The sequence below is a fragment of the Thalassophryne amazonica genome, chromosome 15 (genome assembly GCF_902500255.1).
Source record: "Thalassophryne amazonica chromosome 15, fThaAma1.1, whole genome shotgun sequence".
In the NCBI taxonomy this organism is placed as follows: Eukaryota; Metazoa; Chordata; class Actinopteri; order Batrachoidiformes; family Batrachoididae; genus Thalassophryne; species Thalassophryne amazonica.
Genome location: NC_047117.1, coordinates 92,597,644 through 92,625,216, shown reverse-complemented (window position 1 = coordinate 92,625,216; position 27,573 = coordinate 92,597,644). Strand labels below are relative to the sequence as shown.

At 40.8% G+C, this 27,573-nt stretch overlaps 1 protein-coding gene across 2 annotated transcripts; it reads right to left on the bottom strand.

The window, feature by feature from the left end:
- Positions 1 to 894: 894 nt before the first annotated feature.
- Positions 895 to 23,314, bottom strand: tmc5 (transmembrane channel like 5). Of its 2 annotated transcripts, XM_034188899.1 has the most exons (19): positions 23,169 to 23,314; positions 21,795 to 21,908; positions 21,619 to 21,721; positions 20,697 to 20,778; positions 20,354 to 20,614; positions 20,107 to 20,249; positions 19,844 to 19,988; positions 16,046 to 16,198; positions 12,778 to 12,944; positions 12,598 to 12,673; positions 12,418 to 12,515; positions 11,120 to 11,215; positions 10,391 to 10,466; positions 9,866 to 9,999; positions 2,224 to 2,397; positions 1,990 to 2,068; positions 1,804 to 1,896; positions 1,458 to 1,727; positions 895 to 1,370 (listed from the first exon to the last, which is right to left on the bottom strand). In XM_034188899.1, exons 1-19 carry the CDS (start codon positions 23,236 to 23,238, stop codon positions 1,125 to 1,127), a joined length of 2,580 nt encoding a protein of 859 aa, XP_034044790.1. In that variant the 5' UTR covers positions 23,239 to 23,314; the 3' UTR covers positions 895 to 1,124. The 2 variants fall into 2 exon arrangements, with proteins under 2 accessions (XP_034044790.1, XP_034044789.1); XM_034188898.1 differs by having other exon boundaries at positions 895 to 1,727.
- Between the last annotated feature and the right edge of the window lie 4,259 nt (positions 23,315 to 27,573).

The following is a 27,573-nucleotide window of genomic DNA, read 5'->3' as shown; positions in this document are numbered from 1 at the left end:
TCTGTGTGGGTTTCCTCCCACAATCAAAAATGTGCTTATTTAGAGTCTGCTCCTTTCTCTGCCCTGGAGCAAGGCAGCATCTCTACATCTGGAGGTGGTCCCCGAGTGCTGGACTGTGGCTGCCCACTGCCCCTAGTGGTTAGATTGTGTCTAACTGTAATTAGGATGGTTAAATGCAGAGGACAAGGTTCATTGTATGTACGTATATATGTGCAATGACAATAAAGGCTCTATTCTATTCTATATCAATTCTTTACGCAGCAAAGTTCATCAATCAGCCTGTGTTTATGTGAGACCTTATTGCAAGATATTTTACCACAACTTCGGTCAACGGCTCATTTGGGGGGGGCAAACAGTTTCAAAATGATGCAGATTCTTCTGTGGCATGATCAGTTTGTTCAAGTTCCTTTGGTCACAAGGTTCTGGACTCTATCATAGGAGGAGCCATCTGTCATCTGGAGGCTTTCCATCTGGTGCACATGGTTTCACAGCTGCAGACAAAGAAGCCTCGTCTCCAGAAGTACCAAAAACATTCAAATGGATTCCTCTTTGAAAGTCAAAAACTTAATGTCAGGATGATTTTCTGCCTCCAGCTTCCAAAATCTTTTAACAAAGACAAAGTGGACTGAAACCAAACACACCGGTCATATGAAGACCATAAATATGGTCTTCAGGTAAAGTGGTGTGGGGAAGCATACCCCCCCCCCCGGAAAAGGAAATCCAATGGCCTTTTTTATTGCATTTCTGGAATCTAAATACTGACTCTCCCACATTGCACCTATTTTAGCCTTTTGTTTCTATCTTTTTTCTTTGTTCAGACATTATATGTCCAGGACTGCCACTAACTACGTAGTATTTGAAACACAAATTGCAACAGAAATGGCACAAGATCAGTTTGAGTATTTCCACAAATTAAAATGCAACTCTAACATTTTCTAGAAAAACTAAAGTAAGTTATAATGCTAAAAAATAAAAGGAGCATGAAGAGGTGGACTGGCACCTCTCTCAGCGCTGCTGGATATTCTTATATATTATTTGAGTTTCATGGTTGAGATTTGATTCGGGTCACCCAAGTCCTATCCCTGACTCCGCCCACAGCAGGTGACAACGATGGAGCTTTTTGTTCAGTAACCATCATCATACTCATTCTGGGCCTGCTGCCGGGCCAACATGGCCTGGATGAGAGCGCTGGAACTTGGCGGAGCTGATTCTTGAGTAGGAGGAGCGAATACTTGAATCATCTCCCCCTCTTCTGCTCGCTGCCGGGCCCGCATGACCTGAGCAAGGGCACCAGAGGATGACGAGTGTACATCAGGTAGGTGATAATTATCTCCATCCTGATCTTCTGCATGCTGCCGGGCCTGCATGACCTGCATCATAGCAGCAGACAAAGAAGACAGCTGATTGTCTGTGTTGTTTCCTTCATTCATCTCTGCGCGCTGTCGGGCCTTCATGGCCTGAGCGAGGGCGCCGGGAGATGATGAGTGTTCCTCAGGTAGCTGGTAGTAATCTCTGTCCTGCTCTTCAGCTCTGTGCCGGGCCAGCATGGCCTGCATCAGAGCAGTGGAGGGGCTGGAAGTGGTGAGATCAGAGGGCACAGGTAGACCACCCAAGCCCGCACTTTCCTCCTCCAACTCAAATTGCCGGCGAGTAAGTAAGACCTGAGCCACGGCATTTGAGCTGGACTGACTGCTTGAGAAACAGCCACCAAAGTACTGGTTGGTGATCTGAAGGACAGGATAAAGTATTGGTAACATTTCAGAACAAAAGAGGATTTGTGGAGAAGAAAGTCTCCAGACCAACCGTGTTCTGATTCTTCTGTTTGCGTTTCTTCTGAGGCCAAGACCTCTGCAGGTTCTGGAGCTTCTCTAACAAGAAGGACTTGTCTTTTCCCTCCTTTGGAACAAAAAGGAAAATGTAATTTGAAATGCAGGACGTGTTTAGTGGTGATAAGGGACCAGCGTGTCATCGTGATGTCACCATACTCACATTAAGAATGCGCTGTCTCAGTCGGCCAATGATCTGCTTCCGACCTCGAGTGATTTGCCAGAAGATGTAGATGATGACCCTGGTCAGAAAGCAATGACAGCCCACGTGCATGGAGCCAGACTGACGTCAGTACTGACACTTTAAATTAGGGCCTCAAACAGTCTAGGGTCAACCTCTGAGCACAGTGAGTCTTTCTGACATTTCAGTGTAATTTAGACGTCATGTGACACTTACAGGACGACGAGTGTGATGAGAAAGAAGAAGAGTTCGCTCCTGATCATATGTTGGTAGATCCAGATGACCCATTCAGAACCCGGGATGTCCTGTAGATCTTCTATCCACACATTAACCACACTGAAGGTGCTGTTGAGTCCACGAAAAGGACCACAGTACTCTGAGGGAGTCAGGCTACAGATCCAGACAAAGATGAAACAAGACTGAAGGTTTGGTTTGGAAACAGGTGGACTGAGATTCTGTCTGAGAATCCAGCTTCTGAGCTCTGCTCTAACTGCAGAACCTGAGCCATAAATGAATGTTCTGTAACAATCATCCTCGTACTATTTAAGTCCTGGTCTTTGAACCCGTACTTGCCAGAGATTTCAGTCTCCTGGAGTGGTGCAGGTGGCAACATTAACTCGTGTTCCTTGTGGTCTATTTTTTTTGCACCTTCTTACAGTGTTTTTGTAGATAGCTGTACTTTTATAGCTGTACTTTTGTTCCTGTCATCAGATTCTTCTCCACCACTGACGCCCACCTGGACCTGGCCGTGATCACACCACACTCCGGTTGGCTCCCAGGGCCTCTACCTTGTTCCAATTCACACACTTTAATAAACCCATTTGTCACTTTCCACTTGATCTGCCTCATTGTATCTGAGTCCAACTGCTTGTTCCTGATCTTTTTGCTGAACACATCTGGGTTTTACTGCGGTTCCACCACCAGATATCAGGCATGGTGACTTTGTTTCCATTCAGTTACAGGAGTAAAACCGTTTCAGAATGAAACCTTGGCAAAAATCGTTATTTCCTGGAGAAGACACTGAATTTAATGTGTACTTAATCTAACTAGACATGGATGGGTGATTCTTTAACTACGGGCACTATTGGCCTTGTAAATGTAATTTCCACCACACCATTGCGTTACAATATAAAGCGCCTTGGGGCAACTGTTTGTTGTGATTTGGCGCTATATACATGTGCTCTGATGTCACTGTTTATCTCCATAGAAACTACCCAAACAATCTTTCATATACTCAACAAAAATATAAACGCAACACTTTTGGTTTTGCTCCCATTTTGTATGAGATTAACTCAACGATCTAAAACTTTTTCCACATACACAATATCACCATTTCCCTCAAATACTGTTCACAAACCAGTCTAAATCTGTGATAGTGAGCACTTCTCCTTTGCTGAGATAATCCATCCCACCTCACAGGTGTGCCATACCAAGATGCTGATTAGACACCATGATTAGTGCACAGGTGTGCCTCAGACTGTCCACAATAAAAGGCCACTCTGAAAGGTGCAGTTTTGTTTTATTGGGGGGGGATACCAGTCAGTATCTGGTGTGACCACCATTTGCCTCATGCAGTGCAACACATCTCCTTCACATCATCCGTGAAGAGAACACCTCTCCAATGTGCCAAACGGCAGCGAATGTGAGCATTTGCCCACTCAAGTTGGTTACGACGACGAACTGGAGTCAGGTGGAGACCCCGATGAGGACGACGAGCATGCAGATGAGCTTCCCTGAGACAGTTTCTGACAGTTTGTGCAGAAATTCTTTGGTTATGCAAACCGATTGTTCCAGCAGCTGTCCGAGTGGCTGGTCTCAGATGATCTTGGAGGTGAACATGCTGGATGTGGAGGTCCTGGGCTGGTGTGGTTACACGTGGTCTGCGGTTGTGAGGCTGGTTGGATGTACTGCCAAATTCTCTGAAACGCCTTTGGAGACGGCTTATGGTAGAGAAATGAACATTCAATACACGAGCAACAGTTCTGGTTGACATTCCTGCTGTCAGCATGGCAATTGCACGCTCCTTCAAATCTTGCGATATCTGTGGCATTGTGCTGTGTGATAAAACTGCACCTTTCAGAGTGGCCTTTTATTGTGGACAGTCTAAGGCACACCTGTGCACTAATCATGGTGTCTAATCAGCATCTTGGTATGGCACACCTGTGAGGTGGGATGGATTATCTCAGCAAAGGAGAAGTGCTCACTATCACAGATTTAGACTGGTTTGTGAACAATATTTGAGAGAAATGGTAATATTGTGTATGTGGAAAAAGTTTTAGATCTTTGAGTTCATCTCATACAAAATGGGAGCAAAACCAAAAGTGTTGCGTTTATATTTTTGTTGAGTGTACAAACTGTTTAAAGGGACATTACAGTGTTGTGGTGGAAATTACGGCAATAGTGTGGGACAACTACATTTTGTTTAAAAAAATCACAACAGTTGTATGACATTGAATACCCCAATTATGTTTTGATTATTTTACTGATATTTTATTCAGAGATATTTTAAAGCATTAGCAAAAATGTTTCTTTACCATTCATTTTTATCATTGAAGATCGAAAGTCTGCGTGTGGGACAAGCACAAAACGGCAATATTTGCATATAATGATGCTGAAAAAAGGTGAAAAACTCATCATAGACTACTAGAACAAATTTCTTAACACACTTTCATTGTAAAGATAACTATAAAAGTGTGAAATTTCCCCTTTTTTCTGTTTTTCATACAATATGATCAAAGGACATAATAAGTGCCCGTAGTCTAAGAATCACCTGGATTGGGCATCTTTAAAGTCAACTTATCTCCAGAAGTTCATTGGTTTACACCCCTCTCAAATATCAATCCTCTTTATCCAAAACATGCACCTTGCTGTCCTCAAATGTGTGTCCCTCGTCTTTAAACTGAAGAGTTCTGACCTTCATCCATGGTGGTATCACACTTGCCATATTTTGCAACTCACAGTGAAAATCAGTTTTACTACATTAGTCATGCAAGTTATTCAAAATCAAACCAAATAAACATCATCAACTTTAAAGAATCGGTTGCTTTTTTCATAGTGCTACAATTTGAAACTGTTTTGTTTGCTTTTGTTGCAGCTGGTAAGATGCAAATGATTTGAACTATCTGAGGTTTATAAAGTTGTTTGACTCTGTTTGTTGCCCACCTCCTAATTGGTTCAAATCCCTGTCAGTCCAGGATGTCACTAAGGGCCCTTGAGCAAGGTCTTTATTCCATTAAGATGCTCTCAGTGTACAGCTGAGCGCCTTGCATGTGTGCAACATTCAGATACACATATGTATAAACATTTCCATTTCAGATGTCCCCCAAAATTAGTTCACATTTAGGTGGGTTCTGGAATTGTCCAGACAAGGTCAATTACTTGGGTCAAGGTATTGTCTGCCTGTCTGTTTGGTGGCCTAGGTTTTAATTTTTGACCTGATTTGGACCAAGCGTGGTTTACATTTAGGTGGATTCCAGAGTTGACCTGCAAGGTCAGTCATAGGTCACTCATTTCAGTAAACGTTAAGGTCATCGGGGTCAAAAGCCAGTTTGTCATAGCCCTTACTGCCTTCATGCCCTCAGACACAAGTAGATTAAAGTCAGATAATGTGGAGAAATGATCTAAAATGAGGTCCTTTACATTTTTTCTGTTTGAAGCTTGATTACAGTGGGGTAAAAAAGTATTTAGTCAGTCCCTGATTGTGCAAGTTCTCCTACTTAGAAAGATGAGAGAGGTCTGTAATTTTCATCATTGGTACACTTCAACTATGAGAGACAAAATGAGAAAAATAATTCCAGGAAATCACATTGTAGGATTTTTAAATAATTTATTTGTAAATTATGGTGGAAAATAAGTATTTAGTCAATAACAAACAAGCACAAAATGCTATACCAGCACCGCAGAGAGGGCGCCGGTGGACCTCAGTCTGCAGTTCATCTCCACCTTGAAGACACTAACCACACGTTTGACGACAAGGAAGTGAGAATCTTAGCCAGAGAAAAGAAATGGTTTGAGAGAGGAGTGAAGGAGGCATTGTATGTGAAACAGTTGAAACCCAGCCTTAACCGGGGAGGAGGTCTGAGACAAGCTTTGTCCTCTGTTTACAATGGGGTACTCAGGTCTAAGCAGTTTCAGTTTTTTGTTCATGGTAATGAGTCATTCACGTCATCAGGAGAGCCATCAAGAGAGGTGTCAGTCCCATCATTAGGAGGGACAGCTACCCTGTCATTAGGAGGGTGCTAACGAGATCACAGTAGGTGCTAATTAGAGCAATTAGAGCAAGTCACTAGCCAATAGCAGTCTGCCTCTCAGTAGGAGGGGTCTGGTTAGGTTTAATACTCCAGCATTTGTGGCTTCTGTTATTCTTCTCTACAAGAGTCAAGACAGAAGTCAGACTACCCGAGCAAGAATTTTAGCTGAGGAAGGTTCTGTGATTTAAAGCGAAACGTCCTCACATCAAGCAACCCAGTCCAGTCAAAGATTCAAGCTTCTCGACTATAATAACAAACAAGCAAGATTTCTGGCACTCACAGACCTGTAACTTCTTCTTTAAGAAGCTCTTCTGTCCTCCACCTGTTACTTGTATTAATGGCACCTGTTGGAACTCGTTATCTGTATAAAAGACACCTATATACAGCCTCAAACAGTCAGACTCTAAACTCAGCATGGCCAAGACCAAAGCGCTGTCAAAGGACGCCAAGCAGGTTGGTGAGAATAAATTAACTGTGGGAGCAAATGTAAGAAAATGGAAGACATACAAGACCACTGATAATCTCCCTCGATCTGGGGCTCAACGCAAGATGTCATCCCGTGGGGTCAAAATAATCATGAGAACGGTGAACAAAAATCCCAGAATTACACAGAGGGACCTGATGAATGACCTAAAGAAAGCTGGGACCAAAGTAACAAAGGCTACACACTACGCAGAGAGGGACTCAAATCCTGCAGTGCCAGGCATGTCCCCCTGCTTAAGCCAGTACGTGTCCAGGCCTGTCTGAAGTTTGCCAGAGAGCATACGGATGATCCAGAAGAGGATTGGGAGAATATCATGTGGTCAGATGAAACCAAAATAGAACATTTTGGTAAAAAACTCAACTAGTCATGTTTGGAGGAAGACGAATGCTGAGTTGCATTCCAAGAACACCATATCTACTGTGAAGCACGGGGTGGAAACATCATGCTTTGGGGCTGTTTTTCTGCAAAGGGGACAGGAGGACTGATCCATGTTAAGGGAAGAATGAACGTGGCCATGTATCATGAGATTTTAAGCCAAAACCTCCTTCCATCAGTGACAGCATTGAAGATGCAACGTGGCTGGGTCTTCCAGCATGACAATGATCCCAAACACACGGCTCAGGTAACAAAGGAGTGGCTCTGTAAAAAGCATTTCAAGGTCCTGGAGTGGCCTAGCCAGTCTCCAGACCTCAACCCTGTAGAAAATTTGTTGAGGGAGTTGAAAGTCTGTGTTTCCCAGCGACAGCCCCAAAACATCACTGCTCTAGAGGAGATCTGCATGGAGGAATGGACCAAAATACCAGCTACAGTATGTGAAGACTTACAGGAAACGTTTGACCTCTGTCATTGCCAACAAAGATTATGTTACAAAGTATTGAGTTGAACTTTTGTTATTGACTAAATAGTTATTTTCCACCATAATTTACAAATAAATTCTTTAAAAATCCTACAATGTGATTTCCTGGAATTTTTTTTCTCATTTTGTCTCTCATAGTTGAAGTGTACCTAAGTTGAAAATTACAGACCTCTCTCATCTTCCTAAGTAGGAGAACTTACACAATCAGGGATTGACTAAATACTTTTTACCCCACTGTATTTAAAGTATTATCTGCATATGTGGAAGATGTTGATTGTATTTCTTCTTAAAACAGGCCTTTAATTAATATTTTTGTCATTGATTGATGCACAAATACAGGGGCGTAGGTTTGCATATGGACCATAGGGACAAGTCACAACCAATATTTTGGGATGGCAAAATAGTCCCTACCAATATGTAGCATTTTTTTAATATAACAAAATCATTCACTATTTTTTTGTGAACTCAATACTATAATTTTAGTCGTCACATTTGTGTTTTCGACGTGTCAGAGTGACACGGTTACCCATGTTGCAATTTCATTAGTTCACGTTCTTCTCACGTGGACGTAAACAAAGCGCATCTCGTGGCAGGCAGTGCTTCATTTGTAAAGTGGGAGGTCCCGGAGCGCAGAGGATGGGTGGCTCCGGTGCAGTGTTGCCAGATGTACGATAATTATTGTATTTGTACGATAGTTTTGCCCTCTGCACGATGTACGATCAATAATGGGAAAAAAATCCAATATGTACGATAATTTCAGTTGGTTGCCCAAACACGCATCTCTCTCTGACACCCAAGAATCATTTTGCAGGTGTTGCACTCAGGCGGCATCAAAGACACAACACACACAGGGCTGCTGCAGGCTTTGGGCGACCGGGACAGTCATTTGAAAGCCCGCCCCCTCTCATACAGAGTAATGAGTTCCATCCAATCACTGCAGGACAGGAAGATTCCCCAACCAACATCTTTTTTTTTTTCGAAACTTTATTTCAACAAATGCAACAACAAACGAACAAAACACAAGAGCAAAGAGATATACAAGAAAAATAAAAAAGTTCAAGTTCCTTATGGTGGTGTCAACATTTTTTCTGTGTTCAACAAAATCTGCACAAGTAGCATCGGATGACGACAGCGACCTCGAGGTTGAATTCGACTCTTTCTAGTCTGGTAATTAACACGTTTGTGTCCCTTCACAGAAAAAAAAAAAATCTTTCTAGTCTGGTTGTGCATTTGTGTTCTTTTTGTGCCATAGTTTCCCCATTAATATAATTACTGTTTAAAAATGTGACATAAAATTCTTTGTAAAAAAAAAAAAAAAAAAAGCTAAAATAGCTACGTTGTATGCGTTTTGTTTGTGTACGACAATTTCTCCCAAAATACGATAATTTTGAGGTTTTGGTACGATAGTTTCATATTTCATATCTGGCAACACTGCTCCGGTGCAGAAAAACAAGAAGGGCGGGGCTTGCGAACAATGCTGTGCGCCACACTTAAAATAAACTGTACACCCACACAAACACGCACACACACCTTCACAAATGACACTAACATCCTGCCTTTTCCTCAAAAATTACTACATTTATGTTTGCTGTCTGTACTTTTCTGTCACTTTTGCGCTGTTTTTCATACTTTTCCCTCGTTTCAAAAGTCACCGAACGCACTTTACCGTAATATATGCAACATATAGCACACTGTTGGAGAGCACGGGTTCTTGGTTTGCTGTCAGTGTTGAAAATTTTCAGAGTGAGGGCTTACATGAGAACTTACGGTAATGAGAATCAGCGGCGCACTAGTGTGAAACTTCCGTGTTTTTCTCTGCGTTATGACATCACAGGCTTACGTTTACCGTAATACACCATATATCATTGTAAAGCCCCTTTTTTTTGGCAAATTAGGTTGCCAGATACCTACAACTGCATTATTGATGAAGAGAATAGATTATACATCTTGGTTGCAAAACCCTTTTTTTTGTTAGCTCCACAACTATTTTTTGTTGTTGTTGTTGTCTTGTTCTCTCAGGTGTAGGCCAATAGAATAGATTTGTGATTTTGGGTGCAATTTTGTTATTTAAGCTATTTGTTTGTTTGCCTACACACTTAATAATGTAAATAAAGTGTTAAATTATTCAGCATTATGTCGTCATATGTTATGTATTATGCTGTACGTCTAATGGTATGAGTGGGTTAGGGGGTGGTGGTGGTGGGCAGGGGGTGGGGTGGTATTGTCCCTACCAAAGCTGAGACCAAACCTACGCCCTTGCACCCATACCTCCAGGCCGTGTATGCAACCATGGACAAACCTCCCACAAAGGACGGGAAGAAGAGGATGGCGATGAAGATGGTTTGCATCTGAGCTGCTCGGCCTGATCGGCGTGGAGGCTGACAGTTCTGAGTCAGGCTGACCTGAGGAAGTTCACACGCACAATGCAATGATTATTCCATGTCAAAGAAGACCCACGGTGCCGTCTATGTTTCACTCCACACCAAAGGCCTGAAAAGCATCTTCTCAGAGGTTCTTTAGAAGGTTCATGAAACATTCAGCACTGCTGGCCTGAGCCAAGCTAGCAATCTAATTCCACCTGGTGATGGATGGCAGCATAATGAGCAGGTCTGGTCCACAAACCCACAGCCCCTCCCCCAGTGTTTCCATCACACAAAACAAACTAACTCATCAATGCAATGAAAATATTTGAATTAATTATTGATCCAGGTGCACAAATAGAGTAACATGAACCTAACAGATGACATAAAGCACCTCGGGCAGTGAACACATCAACTGTCAACAAACATTTACCTTCTTCAGATGAAACAAGATGAAAAATTTGCCAATCTGGATGACAGGCAGCAGAGGAGCAAAGTAGATTCCAATCCTGTGGAGACAGAGTGGGAAAAAAAGCATCAGGACAAATCGACTGAGCTTCGAATCGACATTAACTGAAAATAGACGATCAAATTAATGGAGATAAACACATGAGATTATTGCTTATTTAATTTGCTTTGCTGTAAACTGGAAGACTAAAATGTATTAGTCAAGGAAGGAAGGAAGGAAGAAAGGAAGGTGCTTACACAGTCAGGATGTAACAGCTGAGAAAGTCTAGAATAAGAAACAAACTAAAACTCCTCAAAATCATAAACAACAACAAAATTGCATTTAAAAAATATTGTCTGGAAATTCAAACATGTAAAATCTGCTGCCGCCGTGTTCAAGTAGAAATAAGTATCTGCAGCTCAAAGTACGAGGAAGCTTTTTAAAAGCCGAGTGATTTCAAACTTTTTTCCATAAAAACAACAAAAACAAGCAAACAAACAAACACAAGTGTTTATGATTTCTGGAAGATAATGATGGGAATGTCCTAATGAAGGTACTTCTGTTGACAATGTACCAGAGTTTTTGGTCAGAGTATGAAAAACTGTAAAAAAAAAAAAAAAAAACTAATTCATATTGAAAATATTGGAACCAATCACAGTAATGATTTGCATGATAATGAAAACAATTGTTAGTTGGAGGTCATGTTTTTCTCACCAGGCCAGAGTCTGAGCGTAGATCAGTTCGAGGACGTTTCTGGCCACATCAAATTCTGGAACCCCCAGACGTGGTAGAACTCTGGTCCCAATCACACTGTTCCACAAAAACAATCAAAACCTCACATTTACACATCTGCAGAATTATGACAAGCAGTGCCATAGTGACGTCCACCAAGTCCGAGTCCTGGGTCTATGAGGCCAAGAGTGACGTCAAGGCCAACACATCTGAGGCCAAGTCCTGGGTCTCTGAGGCCAAGCCTGAGTCACAACAACTCAAGGTCAAGTATTGAGTCTATTGTAGTTGCTGTAGCATGTTCCCAAAGACTCACGCATCATTTCAAGCCACAGCCAAGTCAGTTGGACGCGGCCTTATATAATCTTTAGCGTACTTTTGTGATGCAGTGTGTTGGGATCACAGACATTAATATGTTACCTGGGTGAAGGAATATAATAATTCTTGGGTAGTGACAAAGCTGTTTCCAAAGATTTGTACATGTTAGTACTTGTAGTCGTAGCATATATGTATGAGTGTAATACTATGGCGACAAGAAAACATGTTCAAGCAGAGTGTGCATAGACCACTGTACGTGTAAAGTTACCGTGATGGGCACTGTTTTGTTTGGTGAGAAGTAAACAGTGCAGCGAGGCCAAGGCCGAGTCTTACATAACGAGGCTGAGGTTAAGACCAAATCCTTAGATGTCATGACTGAGACCAAGACTGAGTCATATATGACTCAGTCTTAGTGTAGATAGCAAGGCCGTGGTCAAAGCCGAGGTTAAGACAGAGTCTTACATAGCGAGTCTGAGGCTAAGACCGAATCATTAAATAGCGAGGCTAAGGTGAAAACTCAGTCTTATATAGCGAGGCCAAGACCAAGTCTTACATAATGAGGCCGAGGCCAAGACAGAGTCTTACATAGCAAGGCCGAATCATTAAATAGTGAGACCAAGGTCAAGACAGAGTCTTAGATAACGAGGCCGAGGCCAAGACCAAGACCAAGACCAAATCATTAAATGGCGAGGCCGAGGTCAAAACCAAGTCTTACATAGCGAGGCTGAGGCCAAGACAAAGTCTTACATAATGAGGCCCAGGCCAAAACCTAGTCGTAGATAGCAAGGCCGAGGCCAAGACAGAGTTTTAGATAGTGAGGCCAAGACCAAGACCGAATCATTAAATGGCGAGGCCGAGGTCAAGACCGAGTCTTACATAGCGAGGCCGAGGCATCAAAAAATCGTCCTTGAGACCTCCAACACTGATGATGCAGGAAAATAATTTTAGAAAATAAAAAAACTTACTTGCTGAGAAACTCTCCAAAAAAGCAGCCCAACATCAGGAACAGAAAGTCAAACATGACCAGACGATACAAAGCCTGTCCCACCATGGACTCCCAACACTGTGGAAAAGAAATCAATCAGATGGATGAATACGAAGAAGTTTGGGAAGGACCACAAAAGCAACATTCCAGATAGATGTACCGAAAACTTAAGAGCCACCACATTCATCCAGTAATAACACAAGACAGCCAGAATGGACATCTTCAGGAAGACATTCCTGGGGAGGAGAGAAGGATGGACACTTATTTCACATCATCCACGGTATGAAGAATAACTGTCCCTCCATCCTACATTGGTTAATTCATGTAATAAAGGTCTGACCTGAGCACCAAAGCGTAGATCTGTGAGCGCTGGCTGGAGTAGTTCTCAAACGTGTTGATGAGGGAGTAGAAGAGCGGGACCATGAGGTTCATCAGAGACACAACAAAAGGAACCAGGAGAGTCTCCGCCTCCTGGAGGGGGGTCCAGTTGGTGGCATCTGTTGCTCGCTTTAAGGTACCAGATAGAAGTCAGGTCACACTGGTGTGTGACCATAAACAATATGCGCAATAAATGAGCCAAACTCTGCGCGCACCATAAATGGGTTCATGTCCTGGCATTTATGCTCAGCAACAAGACTACTGGAGCACCACGCTCGTAAAGTGCAAACCTCTGCCAACACTAGTTTCCAATTCCACAATTTTTTACCTTGTAGAAAATGTTCAAGGTCAAAGTCCTGTTAGAAGTGACTTTCATAAGCTAAATTAGATGTGATCAAATGTCTGGAGGATGTATTTAGTTCATGCTCCTGAATCAATTTTTCTGTGGTGGTGTCGGGGGGGTTTTCCAGATTTTTCAGTTTCTGAATTCTTGTTCGGATCATTTTCACAGAACATTGGTTAACTCTGCTGTGCACAATGTGTCGTTGCTTTTTTGACACTTGGTGTCCAACTGGAAGACACACAGACATAAAATTGGAACCTCCATCCAGTTTTGGTGGTGTAGGTAATAACAAAAAAATGAGAGAGACTGAGGCACTTTAGATTGAGATATAATGCAAAACATACACCAGATGGGCTTTTCAATATTAAATTCAAATGTCCACAAAATCCACAATCCAGATCAGATCCGGATCAAACTTTGTCAGGCTATAGTGAGTGTCAGTCTGTATGTCACCTTCAAATAAACGAGTGATTGGGGCATGTTTGATTGAGATATAATGTAAAATATTCATTAAATGGGGTTTTCAATGTTAAATTGAAATGGTCACAAAATCTGTAATCTGGATCAGAGCTGGATCAAACTTTGTCCACCGATAAAGGATATCATCCTACATAACGCTTTCAAATATGAAACAAAATTTGCTCTTTTTTGACAGAGTTATGAATTTTTGAATATTTGTTCAACATTAAAGGATGGGGATTTTTTCAGTTTTCCAAAATTTTTCCTGACTTTGACCTTTGACCTATGACCTTGATAACTGAATCAGTTGTTGCCTGTCAGGATATGAATCTTCAGTAAAAAAAAAGAAAAAATCATAATGAGTGGGCTCCAGGCTGTTCACCACCAAACATGGGTGAAAACATAACCTAATTTTTGGTTTTGCTCCCATTTTGTATGAGATGAACTCAAAGATGTAAAACTTTTTCCACATACACAATATCACCATTTCCCTCAAATATTGTTCACAAACCAGTCTAAATCTGTGATAGTGAGCACTTCTCCTTTGCTGAGATAATCCATCCCACCTCACAGGTGTGCCATATCAAGATGCTGATTAGACACCATGATTAGTGCACAGGTGTGCCTTAGACTGCCCACAATAAAAGGCCACTCTGAAAGGTGCAGTTTTGTTTTATTGGGGGGGGATACCAGTCAGTATCTGATGTGACCACCATTTGCCTCATGCAGTGCAACACATCTCCTTCGCATAGAGTTGATCAGGTTGTCAATTGTGGCCTGTGGAATGTTGGTCCACTCCTCTTCAATGACTGTGTGAAGTTGCGACGACGAACTGGAGTCAGGTCGAGACCCCGATGAGGATGACGAGCATGCAGATGAGCTTCCCTGAGACGGTTTCTGACAGTTTGTGCAGAAATTCTTTGGTTATGCAAACCAATTGTTTCAGCAGCTGTCCGAGTGGCTGGTCTCAGACGATCTTGGAGGTGAACATGCTGGATGTGGAGGTCCTGGGCTGGTGTGGTTACACGTGGTCTGCGGTTGTGAAGCTGGTTGGAAGTACTGCCAAATTCTCTGAAACGCCTTTGGAGACGGCTTATGGTAGAGAAATGAACATTCAATACACGAGCAACAGCTCTGGTTGACATTCCTGCTGTCAGCATGGCAATTGCACGCTCCCTCAAATCTTGCGACATCTGTGGCATTGTGCTGTGTGATAAAACTGCACCTTTCAGAGTGGCCTTTTATTGTGGGCAGTCTAAGGCACACCTGTGCACTAATCATGGTGTCTAATCAGCATCTTGATATGGCACACCTGTGAGGTGGGATGGATTATCTCAGCAAAGGAGAAGTGCTCACTATCACAGATTTAGACTGGTTTGTGAAAAATATTTGAGGGAAATGGTGATATTGTGTATGTGGAAAAAGTTTTAGATCTTTGAGTTCATCTCATACGAAATGGGAGCAAAACCAAAAGTGTTGCGTTTATATTTTTGTTGAGTATATTTAAAACCAACTGCCAAGAATTTGTTAGTGATATTTGACAGCTGTTTGAGGTTTGATCAACAGATCAATTCTGTTTGTTCCAGCTTTGTCTTCTGTCTAAAGTAAAGTCCTTCCTCAGTAGACAGTCATTCATGCTTTCATCAGCTCCAGAGTTGATTCCTGGGATGCACTTCACGCGGGTGTTAACCACTCTTCATTTACACACCTCCAACCTGTGCAAAAAGCTGCTGCTCGTCTTAACAAACACTTCCAGAAGTGAGCATATTACTCCTGTTCTTTCCTCACTGCACTGACTTCCAGTTCATTTTAGAATTGATTTTAAGATTTTAATGTTTATTTTTAAAGCTTTTAATGTTCTTGCACCTTCCTACTTGTCTGACATTTTAACTCTCTTACGGTAGGACGTTACGGGCTCTTCCCTGGGATCTCCTCCCAGATGGACGTGTCCGGAACACCTCCCTAGGGAGGCACCTAGGAGGCATCCTTACCAGATGTGTGAACCACCTCAGCTGGCTCCTGTCAAGGTGAAGGAGCAGTGCCTCTACTCCGAGCTCCCCACAGATGACAAACTCTGGGGTGATGGTGTTTTTTGCGACAACTGAACCCAGACTGTGGAACAAGTTACCTCCTGATTTACGAATTATTTCTGACTGAGCACTTTTTAAATCAAACCTCAAGACTTAATTATTTAAGATGACTTTCAGCACCTGGTGGCGCTGTGGCATGTTTTGTTTGTATGTGTCTTTTTAATTCTATTGTATGTTTGCTTTATTTTTGTGAATTCTTCTTCCTTGACTCTACTGTAAAGCATTTAGGACACCGTCCGGCTGCTGTAAAGAGTGAGATCAATAAATGTTGACTGATTGATTAATAGAAATCATAAAAACAATCATTGCTGATAAGATGCTGATGTTAAATTTCGTACCTCCTGCTCAAATTGACATAAATAATATATTCCAGCTCCACAGCCAACAGTGAGACCGGAGGACAGAAACCAGCACAACATGTGGACCCCAAAGTGCTTCATTTTTTCAGAAAAGGTCAGCAGCTCCCCCTGGGCCTTCTCTGATAAAGACTCCTGGAAAAATGACAAAAGTAGCAGTTTACAACAAAGGGCGGTATATTTACCACCACCATGTGGAAATATTGTGGAATTACACCTGAAACATTAATTGATATTGATTGTACTACAGATTGTCAGATACAAAAAAACAAATAAAAAAAATGCTGGTGATTTGAGGTCCCAATTGGGAAGAATCAGTCACTTCTGATGGTTATTCCTGATTTTTTTTTTTAAAGACAACACTGCCCTCTAGTGGCCATCCAACAAGACATGCAAACAAAAGGCCTAATTTATATTTTCCTGCCAAACAATTCAGAGATGTCCCACTGTGTTAGCATTGTTATTTAAAGTAATATAGAAAATAACTCCTGCAAATGATATTAAAAATACCAAAATGGCCTAAAATATGAAGTTCCCAGATTGTCACTTGTATCTATCGTAACCCAAAATTTCAAAGCTGAACCGTATTTTCCGGAGTATCAGTCGCGTCTGGATTTTTTTATGCTAGTTTGGGAGGCCCTGCGGCTTATACTCCGGTACAACATATATACTGAAAATTCACAAGTTTGTTCTTTCTAATAGAAATTATAATGATATAGAACTTTCGCAAGAATCAAAGCACTAAACAAAACTCCAATAATAAAAGAATAAATGGCAGTAATAAAAACACAATGCAAAAATGCACAAAAATCCCAAATTAAAGCACTCATAACATAAAAAAGAGGTGCAACGTATAGTCCAATGCATGTCCTGCTAATTGCAGGACATAATAATAATAATAAGAATTAGAAATAGGACATCTTGGAACTTGTTTTTACAAAATCTGCTAAAAATATTTCGCCTGAAATAAATCGACTGCCGTAACAGACCCAGGTGTCAGAAATTTGAAAACTGATGTTCTTGTAATACAGATCATGTTTTATTAAGATGCCAGTTTCCACAAAGCTCACTACAAAGTTTGTTCGTACGTAAATGTACGTAATTAGGATACAAAAAAGGTAACTGTATTCCGCTACAGTTACAGAAAAAAGACGTATTCAGATTACAGGTATATTTAGCAAAAATTGGGATTACTTCGCAGGATTACAATTTTAATGCATTTTATGATATTATCCAGGGTTCCAGCTAGCGCAAACTTGTGTTACGGCCCATTACGCTATAATTTTGGACCGTTACGATTTTCAATACAGCGTCTGTAATCAACCGTTTCTGCAGCGCGACTCCAGTTTGAAGCGTGAATCGAAGCAATGTTTCGATTCAATGACTTGTGGCTCTTTGATTCACTGCTCTTCAGAAGCGGTAAGTCCGCTTCTTCACCCCTCTGAAAGCCATTAAAATATCATGAGTCACTTTTGTGTGGATTAAAGTCACTAACTGGGACTCTGGTCTTGTTGCAGTCGAGAAACGAGAATCGTCCTCCGTTTTGTCACAGCTTCAAACGCTGCGCGGCTCTTTGCTGAGACAGTCCGCTCGGAATTAATAACTTCAAAACAAATCACCGCTTTAAATAAAATGACACCTCTTACAAACGTTGCAATACAGACAATAAACTACAATCGACTAAAACGTTTTTTTCCTCCCAAAATGAGACGTCCAGCATTCTTTATAAACCTGACCTGCAGTACAGCTGCAAGAGCTCAGCTCATATATGGAAAGACATTCATGCCAATAATAATGTCTGAAAGGAAATGCTTTTGACAAAAACTCACAGATTGTATTTCTGTTTATGTCCAGAGATCAAGGATCCAGCATGTAGAGTTTATTATGTCCAGAGTTTAAGGATCCAGTAACCAATTTCATATTTATTTACTTTAAAACTCAATAAAATGTTGTTCAATTTCATTTTAATCAGCTTATAAAGCTCCAAATTACAACAAAAGCCGTCTCAAGGTGCCTCACACAGAACAGTTCAACATAAAAAAAATAAAAAAAATTCAAATACCTAATTAAAAACAGAAGTAAAAGAATAAAACATAACAAAATAAAAACTACTCATAAGAAAGAGAATAAAAATAGGGCTTTCTCCCCCCCCGCTTCGCTCCCTCGACATTACCACTACACTAATATTTTATCCTAGCTAGAACCCTGTTATCTGTAGATATTTTTTTCTTTGAAACGAAAATGCTCCCTTCACGGACAGCGACATGACGTCACCTAATCGGGCAAAATATTGATGAAGTACCCGGATGTTAATGCATTTTCAATGGAGATCCGCGACTGAACACACTCAGAAAAATGCTCGCAAAATACGTGTTAAAATGCCATTTTACCTGGATATCGAGCCAGTAAAATTAATTTACATTAAATTATGTCAGGAAAGTATTAAACTTACTCTGACACACACTCACATTCCCAATTATTAGTGTTACACAGATCTGCGCTGTTCAAGCTGCTGAGCTGATCCGTCCTGCCGCAGCTGCTGTTCAACGCAGCTCCTAAAACCATTACAATACATTTATATATATATATTATATTTTTACACAATTATCCTTTATTGACCGAGTTTCATTCATGAAGTCAGTGGTGTGTGTACACATCTCTATGTGTGGGCGTGACTGTGAGCGGCACAGCGCGGGTCATTAGAATCTCATTATTTTAAGGTGCAAATTTAAAAAAATCCCCAGTCTTATCGAACAATTTTAATCACTAACAACAAGTATTTTAAATAGACATTGGTCTAGCAGTGGAAAATATCAACTAGACATAAGTGAAGAGTTAATGGTCCGTGTCATCGGGCGACACAGGTACGGCAGGAGACATACAGCTGTTTATCATCCAAATATCACAGACAAAGTGACAAGAAGAACCAAAACCACTTACTTATGGAAGGAAATATTGTCTCCCTTGTTCCTCCGTTTGTGGCTTTGCCAACATGCGCAGCTTTCCGGCATATTCCACCTGTTTCTTGAACTTCTATTCACGCAAATCACTAACTTGCCTGGAATTAAAATGTTGACCACGCCTCCTTACTGACAGGATTTACTTCATGGTTTTCATTATGCTGTTGTTCTTATTTTGAAAGTTCAATAAGTGGACTGATATGTTAAACATGGTGCGAATTTACTGAACAAATAGTAGACTTTTTTTTGTTTTGTATATTGTTCTGCCACTTTTAATTACACATTCAACCGCACACGTCTGAGTTTTCATTATTCTTCATTTGTTTGGCATTTTTTGTTGAAAATTTAGCAGGTGAACACTGGGTGTGTTTAAAACAATATTGTGGTGCTCTTAATTCATAATGTGAAGTAAAACAGAGCATGCCATGGAAAAGAAACAGTTTGATTTTTGCTTAATAAACTGTACTATGTGGTCAAGACAATTTATATTTAATTTATTTTGACTGTATTAACATATTTGATAATGGAGTAATCCAGAAGTAATTGAAAGTAATCAAATTACATTACTTTAATATTATGGTACTTGGATTACGTTACTAATTACATTTTTCAACAGGTAACTAGTAACTGTATCGGAATACATTCTTAAAGTAACCCTCCCAACCATGCTGATTAGTTATTGGAGTGTTTGCCAGCTCTTGATTGGTTGAACACACCTGGCTAAGCTAATTAGCTCTGAGGAGATCTGGCCGTCTTTGGTGATGTAACAAACACGTCTCTTCTTCTTATCTTCAGTGTCAGAACAGTCAGAGGCGGTTACCTGGAGTTGGACAAGAAGGTTGTTTTTGCGTCGTCTAACTGCCTTCTCATTGGTTACGCTGAAGTCCCAGCTGCAAAGGAGCTGCCACGCGCTGCACAACGATGCATCTGAGAGCACATAGTTCCTCTTGAATGAGCTCGCCATGCTGCACGAGAAAATACATGAAGCCGGACAAACGAAGATCACACTCATTAGTGTTACACAATAAAAATATGTTGTCAGCACATGATGTTAGACCAAATTCCTGAGGAACCTGGACAGACCTGATGAGGAGAGCAAGTCCACACAGAACCATGTAGACTGCAATCGTGAAAAAATAGGCCAGCTGCATGTTGTAGTCCACCAGGTGTGTGATGGTTTCATTACTGTAGCCCCCGTAGTACATGGCGCTGGAGTTAAAGTAACCCTGAGGGGGGAACAAATGTTCATCCATAATGGAATATTTAACCATAAAAGGTGGATCTGTTGGTCATTTTAGATGGTTCTGTGACATGAAGAGCCTCCACTTACAGCTCCAGTTAAGATCTCCATACCCCTGAAGGTCACGTTCTCAGGTGTGCTGGGTGACGGCTCGTAGACCAGCAGCGGGATGGTGATGAAACCAAAGTTAACCAAGAAGGAGAAAATGTTGAACATCAGCAGCCACTTGAGAAACATGAAGTAGGAGAGGACGCTGGTGCCAAACCTCCCTCCAATCTCTTTCATGGTGCCTTGCCACAGTTCCAGGGTCTGTTGAGCCGAGCAAACGGCGGAACCAAACCTGCGAAAAAACTGATGGGGCAGCCGCTGTGAGCAGTGACTCATTTACTAATACTGGATAAACTACTGACGGGTACCGAACCCAGGTCCTCACCAGAGACACGTCCTCAGAGCAGTCGGTCAAACACGTCAAACCCTTAGACTGCTTGGACGACTTAAATGCCAGGACCTGGCTCCTGTAAAAAGAATTCAGAACATTATTTCTGACTTAACATGGCTATTGATTTACAAAGTACTGTGCAAATGTTTTAGGCTGCCAGATAACAATAATAATAATAATAATTATCATCAGATATATATATACACTGTGCAGGCTACACACCACAATATAAATATACATGACTTTGTAATGGTGTTTTTGACTAGTTATGGCTTCATATTATGATTTCTATGTGATTATGAAGTCATTAATACAGTCAATCAAAACTAATTTGCTGATCATGTTTTAGATCATCCATTTAGGCTTCTTGGTTGCTGAGACATACAAACAAAGGCGTTTTTCAGACTATGATTTCCTTGACCTTGAACCTTTGACCAAACTGCTGCAAAATCTAATCACCTCTTGATATTTATCAAATCAAATAATATATAAAAAAATTGATTAGATATAATTCCACTTTTTTATTCTATATAATGTAAGAAGAAATTTAATGTTTTTATCACCTAATGAAATATGCATTTTTAAAAGTTTCAAGAGGTCACGTTTACCACATTATAGCAGGATTTTAGAATTATTAACTCATAGTTTGTCATTATTTGGTTGAATCTTTGCACAGTGGCGTACACCACAGTGACGTTTTACAAACTCCTTGAGTTTGTGTTGGTTTCATTTTAAAATGTATTGTTTCGTGTTCACGGTGGACTGTCTGGCATCAGTGCAAATCTGCATTTCTAAACTGTTATCACCAGCTCACGGCTGAGTTTTATGGTTCGTTTATGGTCTAATTGTTAAGTTTGTCTCCTTTGACCCTGACAAGGAAGCAAATATATCTTACTGGCTGTTACGTCAAACCCACCTGATCTGTTTCTTGTCTTCAAAGCTCAGTGGAAGGTCTCGAATGGCCCGAATTCTTTCTCGGGTTGACATGGTGACGAGTTCTTTGACCAGGTTCTGTTCCTCTGTCAGGAAAGAGATGATCAGACAAATTCTCTCTGGAAAGTAATAATCTGATAGCAGTCTATCAGATCTTACCATTTTCCATCTCGTGCATGAGGGCGTCTTCTGTGAAAGCCAGAGCAGGATTACTGTGATCGAACATGCTCATTCTTCTCATGGCCATTCCCCTCCATCTCATCGTCATGTTTCCTCAATAAACACAGAATAGGAACGTACGTATGTTACTTTGCCCCGCGACCCTTAATTGGACTAAGCAGCTGAAGATGTGTGTGTGTGTATACAAAAAATGCAAATAAAAACATTTACTTTATTTTTGCTTCACTGCAGACAGCATGAATCCAGAAATATTTCATAGTCTGTGTGGTAGCTTCATTCAATTTCTTAATACATATATGTCGCAGACATGAACAAGCGAAGCGCTTCAGGATCTCACCATGTCATTTAGGTCCTTCAGCCTTTTTTTCAGTAAATGCTTCTGGAGAGCATTAGCATGGCTAAAAATCTTCAGCTTCAGACCTCCCTGACTACGGTCCTCTTAACACCCTCACATTTTAAGCATTTCCTTTATTTGCATGTCACATGCCTGGAAAAAAGTCCTCACCATGTAATTTAGGTCTTTCAAACTTTTTTCAGTAAATGCTTCTGGAAAGCATAAGCATGGCTAAAAATCTTCAGCTTCTGGGGAGCAAAGCACCCCCAGAAGCCCCAACTACACCCCTCTTAACCACCTGCCTCTTTAAGCATTTTTTATGTAGATGTAAATTCATATTCTAACTTTTCAGCTACTTTGTTTTATTATCAGTCTTTGTCTCAGTTACATATCGTGTTTGCTCAGTTATGTCAATTAAAGATTGTCAATTAGCTGCGGCTGTTCACCCTGTAAACACAGCATCTTTACATCTTTTTATTTAAATGTAACTTAAAGTAGCTTAAATGTGCCATCCCTGTCAAATAAATAAATAAAATACAATAATTATGAAGCACTATAAATAAACCCAAATACCCAGATTCCCATATTCTGATAATTATCATTATTAAATCCAATTTGTTTCAAATGAACAGCTAGTTGGACTGAAAAATACACATCACATTAAGTTTATTTAATAACTGTAATCCAAATGCACAGAAATTTTAGATGCAATTCTCTTTAGATAGCTTAAATAATAATATTTGTTTGAAGGATAACCTCTGTGTGAGTCACCAGTTTCATTGCCGTTATCATTGTTTGCTTTATTTCCTGGTTAAGACAAATTTTAAACGTGAGACGAGACACAAGTTCTCAGATTTCACTCAGTAATTGTTTTATAAGCTGCTTGGAAAAGTCAAAAAGTTATTATGGAGATCAGATTTATTTTGCACTTTGCACTTGTTGAATGACGACATTAAGGAAGATCTGGAAAGGTGGCAGAGAGAAAGAATCCTGGAGCAGAATGTGTTTTTAAAAATTACCTGAGACAGCAGAAGGAAACCTGATGGAGTGTGAGTCCGGGCAGGGCTGGAACCTAGTCTGGTCTAACATGTGAAAGAGAGAGCAAGAAACACGTTGTCAGCAACACAGTCACTTAGCGACACGCAGGCAAATACAAACATTCAAAGAGTGCCTATATATTCAAACTATGTCAAACCTTCATTCAAAGCCTTTATGCAGGTGCAGCTCACAAAACTGGAAAAGCTCATAAAGGTTCAATACTTTTTGTTAGATGTTTCAGAAAGTGATTTTAATTATATATTCTAGACTCATTACATATGAACTAAAATATTTCAGGCATGTTTTTATTTTTAATTTTGATAATTAAAGGTGCAGGGCAGCACAGTGGCTTAGTGGTTAGCACTGTTGCCTCACAGCAAGAAGGTCATGGGTTCGATTCCCACCTGTGTCCTTTTTGTGTGGAGTTTGCGTGTTCTCCCCATGTCTGTGTGGATTCCCTCCGGGTGCTCCGGCTGCCTCCCACATCTATAGACATGCAGGTTAGGTGAACTGAAACTTTAAATTGTCTGTATGTGACCCTGTGACAGACTGGCGTTTATCAGGCCAAAATCACCAGGGTATGTAAACTTTTGATCAGTGTCATTTGGTTAATTTCTGTTGTCATTATGATTTAAAAAGAGTAAACACAGTTGTTTGAGAATAAATGGCTTCACACAACCACCATGAGTGGAAACAAAAAACTTATTGTGGTATAATTCATATTCTCTGACAAATGGCCAAAAAAATTAAGAATTCTGCCAGGGTATGTAAACTTTTGAGCATAACTGTAACTCCTCCCCCTTGATGAATGACCGTATTCACACTTTTAAGAGCACCTGAGTGTTTGTGGAATTCTGCAAAGCTCCAGGGTCACATCCTTCATTTAAAGGAGCTTTTAATTTTAATTTATTTTAACAATATGATGAAAGATGCAATGGCTGCTTATGTTTCTAAACTAATTTTTAACAGTAGACAAAATTCCAAAATTTTATTTTTACACTAGATTCAGACAAACAAAACCACTGATCTGAATGAAACCATAAAATCTGGATCAGACTCTGGATCTTTCACAGTGAAAGGATGACAGTGATGTTAATGAAGATGATATGTTGTTTGTAACAGAAGATGCACTGTTTGTCTTTGGCAGAGGTATGTGCTGTCTAAGTGCCGTTCTAGCTGTGAATGTTTTAAGTTCAGCCTCACTGAGTTCATGCTGCCACGCAGGGCTCCTGGGTCCCGTTGAGACCACGCTCAGTGCAATGGCATCTCTGTTGGCGTCCTCCTGCCAGCCGACCCAGTGTCCCGTCCCAACACTGCGCTCGCTGTCGATCCGGCCTGGAGGTGAGTGAAACCGCTCATCCCTCTGTCCTTGCCATGTCGGATCCTCGCGTGCGTAGGGGTTAGCGTGATGGGTTCTGCTGGAAAACCTAAAGACCAGATGGACTGAATAAATCCTTTGCAAAGTAAAAGCAAACATCGGGCCCCAAGATGCAGGTTCACGTGGAAAACATGCAGTGCAGGTGACCTTCAGGAGCAGGGTCACTGACCTCTGACCCACAGTTATCAGTTCAAAACATTATTACAATGCAACTGAAATATGCTCCTGGTGATTTTTTCCCCCTCTCCTGGTGATTTTTCCCCCTCTCCTGTGGGTACTTTAGGGATGTATATGAAAATTTGAAATTCAAAATTACTGTTTTTTTTTCCTTGTGATTTTTAAAATTGTTCTTATTTTATATATTTTGGGGGAAAAAAGAGGGATACAATTTAGGTCAAATCACACCAGACGCTGTTAAAAAGCCATCACCCCTTACAAAAAAAGGTAAAACTGAATAATCTGTGTGATATTTCAGAAAGGAATTACTCTATAACCTCACAAAAAGTTACGTTTTTATGCTGCTAGCAGAGCCAGAGTTTCCTGTTTTAATATCACGCAGTGCAAAATGCTAAAACTCTGTCATATCTTTCAAATAAGTAAATTATTACTTATGCAGCACGTCTTTGAGAGGTGCTGCAAAGAACAATGGACCAAACTGCCCAAAGATAGGTGCACCAAGCTTGTAGCATCATATTCAAGAAGACTTGAGGCTGTAATTGCTGCTAAAGGTGCATCAACAAAGTATTGCACAAAAGCTGTGAATACTTATGTACATGGGATTTCTTAGTTTATTTTTTACTAAATTTGCAAAAATTAAAAAAAAAATTTCATGTTGTCATTATGGGGTGTTGTGAGTAGAATTGAGGGGGAAAAATGAATTTCATCCATTTTGGAATAAGGCTGTAACATAAAAGTGAAGCTCTGTGAATACTTTCTGGATGCACTGTATAATGAACATAAAGTCACGTATTATGTAGTTAATCTCCATCAAACCTTTTATCGAGTTCCAGGGTTTCACTGTTGTGGTAGGCCGGGTTGAAGAATCCACCGTTGCTCAAAGTTGCCATGAAGTCCCTCAACTTGATCTTCAGACATTCAATTCTGCTGTTACTTCTTCAGTGTAAAATCCAGCTCTGAAAGGACACTATTAAAAAAACAAAACTAAACTAAATTTACATTCAGTTTCAGTGTAATGGATGAATGATGAGAGTTATACCACCTGAAAATATTAACCCTGAGACCTAACTGTCCATTCTAATTTTCAGCTTCACGCACAGTGACAACGTGTGTCATTTAATCAACCGCTCATTATTAATACATGCAGCAGGTTTGGTTTCTAGTTCTAAAGTTTCCACACGGGCTTTTCAAAAGGACAAAAAGACGAGGACATAAACTAAAAAGGGACATGAAAAAAAGAGTAAAACATACCTGCTGCTGGAGACAGAACTGACCTTGGTCAAAACCTTTTGTCCAAGGTAGCATCTAAACCTTGAAGAGGTTTGGACCAACGTCAGAGATCCTGAGAGATAAAAAATAGTCCCTGAGACCAGGAAGTTTTCACTGGTCAGGTTAAAGTCCAGTCTGCAGGATGTCAAACAAGACCTGTCAGGACACGGACACTTAATCAATGGCTCAGAATGATCAGAGAACACAAGACGAGTTTGTTCACCTTATCAGTGAATGAATGAATGAATTACTAATTCAATAACAGGCTGACAAACACAAAGAAAAGGATCCATTAAAGAGGAAAAGAGGCCAGACCGCTGAATTTATTACTAGTGTGTGTGTGTGTGTGTGTGTGTGTGTGTGTGTGTGTGTGTGTGTGTGTGTGTGAGAGAGAGAGAGAGAGAGAGAGAGTCTTCTCCTTATTTCGGCTGCTCCCATTAGGGGGTGCCACAGCAGATCAGTCGTCTCCATCTCACCCTGTCCTCTGTATCTTTCTCTGTCTCACCAACCACCTGCATGTCCTCCCTCAGCACATCCATAAACCTCCTCTTTGTCCTCCGTCTTCTCCTCCTGCCTGGTGGCTCCATCCTCAGCCTCCTTCTCCCTATATACCCTGAGTCCCTCCTCCGCACATGTCCAAACCATCTCAGTCTCGCCTCTCTGACTTTGTGTCCAAACCGTCTGTCAGGTTTTGGCCCAGATCCGGGGTTTTGATTCTCTTTTTTCCTCTTTCTTTTACCCACCTTTGCCCCGGCTTTGAATTATTAGTTGTTTTATTGTTGTCACGTGTTGTTCTGTTTTGCTTTGTCACTTTGTTTCTTTGTTACTTTTCATACTTTGGCCATGGTTCAGTTCCGTTCTTGTTTTGTTTAGTCAGTATGTGTTTCTGTTATTATCTGTTGTGCTTTAATGTCAAGTTTTGTTTCTCACTTAGTCTCTGTTTTACTTAGACTTTGTTTCTTAGCCTTAGTCTTAGTCAGTTCCAGTTTAGTTTTATCTTAGTGTTTATTTGCCTATTGTTCTCTGATCACTTCCCATGTAGTTTTCTTCTGATGGTTTGCTTTTTAGTTCTCATGTTCATGCTCTGCTCAGGTTCTGTTCATAGTAATGTTGTATTTCACCCTCAGTATCTGTTTGCTTCTTGTTCTCTGTTTCCCTCATTCCATTGGTTTGTTTTCACTCCATGTCCAGGCACCTGCCTTTGTGTCTTTGTCTCTCACTTTGATTCTTTCTGCTTAGTGTTCTCATCCACTCAAGCTCTTGCACCTGTTCATGTGTCTTTGTCTCTTTCTTCACTCCACTTTGTGTATTCCTTCCTCACTATCTTGCACCATGCACAATCTTTGTCCTCCAGCCACACCCCCTTTCTTGATTGTTCACCTCCACGTGCACATTGTTAATGCCTGCCTATTTAAACTCCTTCCAGGCACCACACCTCTGCGATTGTAGTCTTTGTACACATTCCAGGTCTTGTATTCAGTCCTGTTTTTGCATAATCATGTTTCCAAATCCTGCTCTATGTTTTTGACTGCGCCTTTTGCCTCAACTCTGATGTCTGTGTT

Coding starts and splice junctions, on each gene's coding strand:
- tmc5 (XM_034188898.1), bottom strand. CDS start 23,238: ATGTTAGACCAGACTAGGTTCCAGCCCTGCCCGGACTCACACTCCATC. Junction 19,989..20,106: donor GGACTTGCTCTCCTCATCAG/GTCTGTCCAGGT, acceptor TTTCTCGTGCAG/CATGGCGAGCTCATTCAAGA. Junction 1,897..1,989: donor TGAGACAGCGCATTCTTAAT/GTGAGTATGGTG, acceptor TTTGTTCCAAAG/GAGGGAAAAGACAAGTCCTT.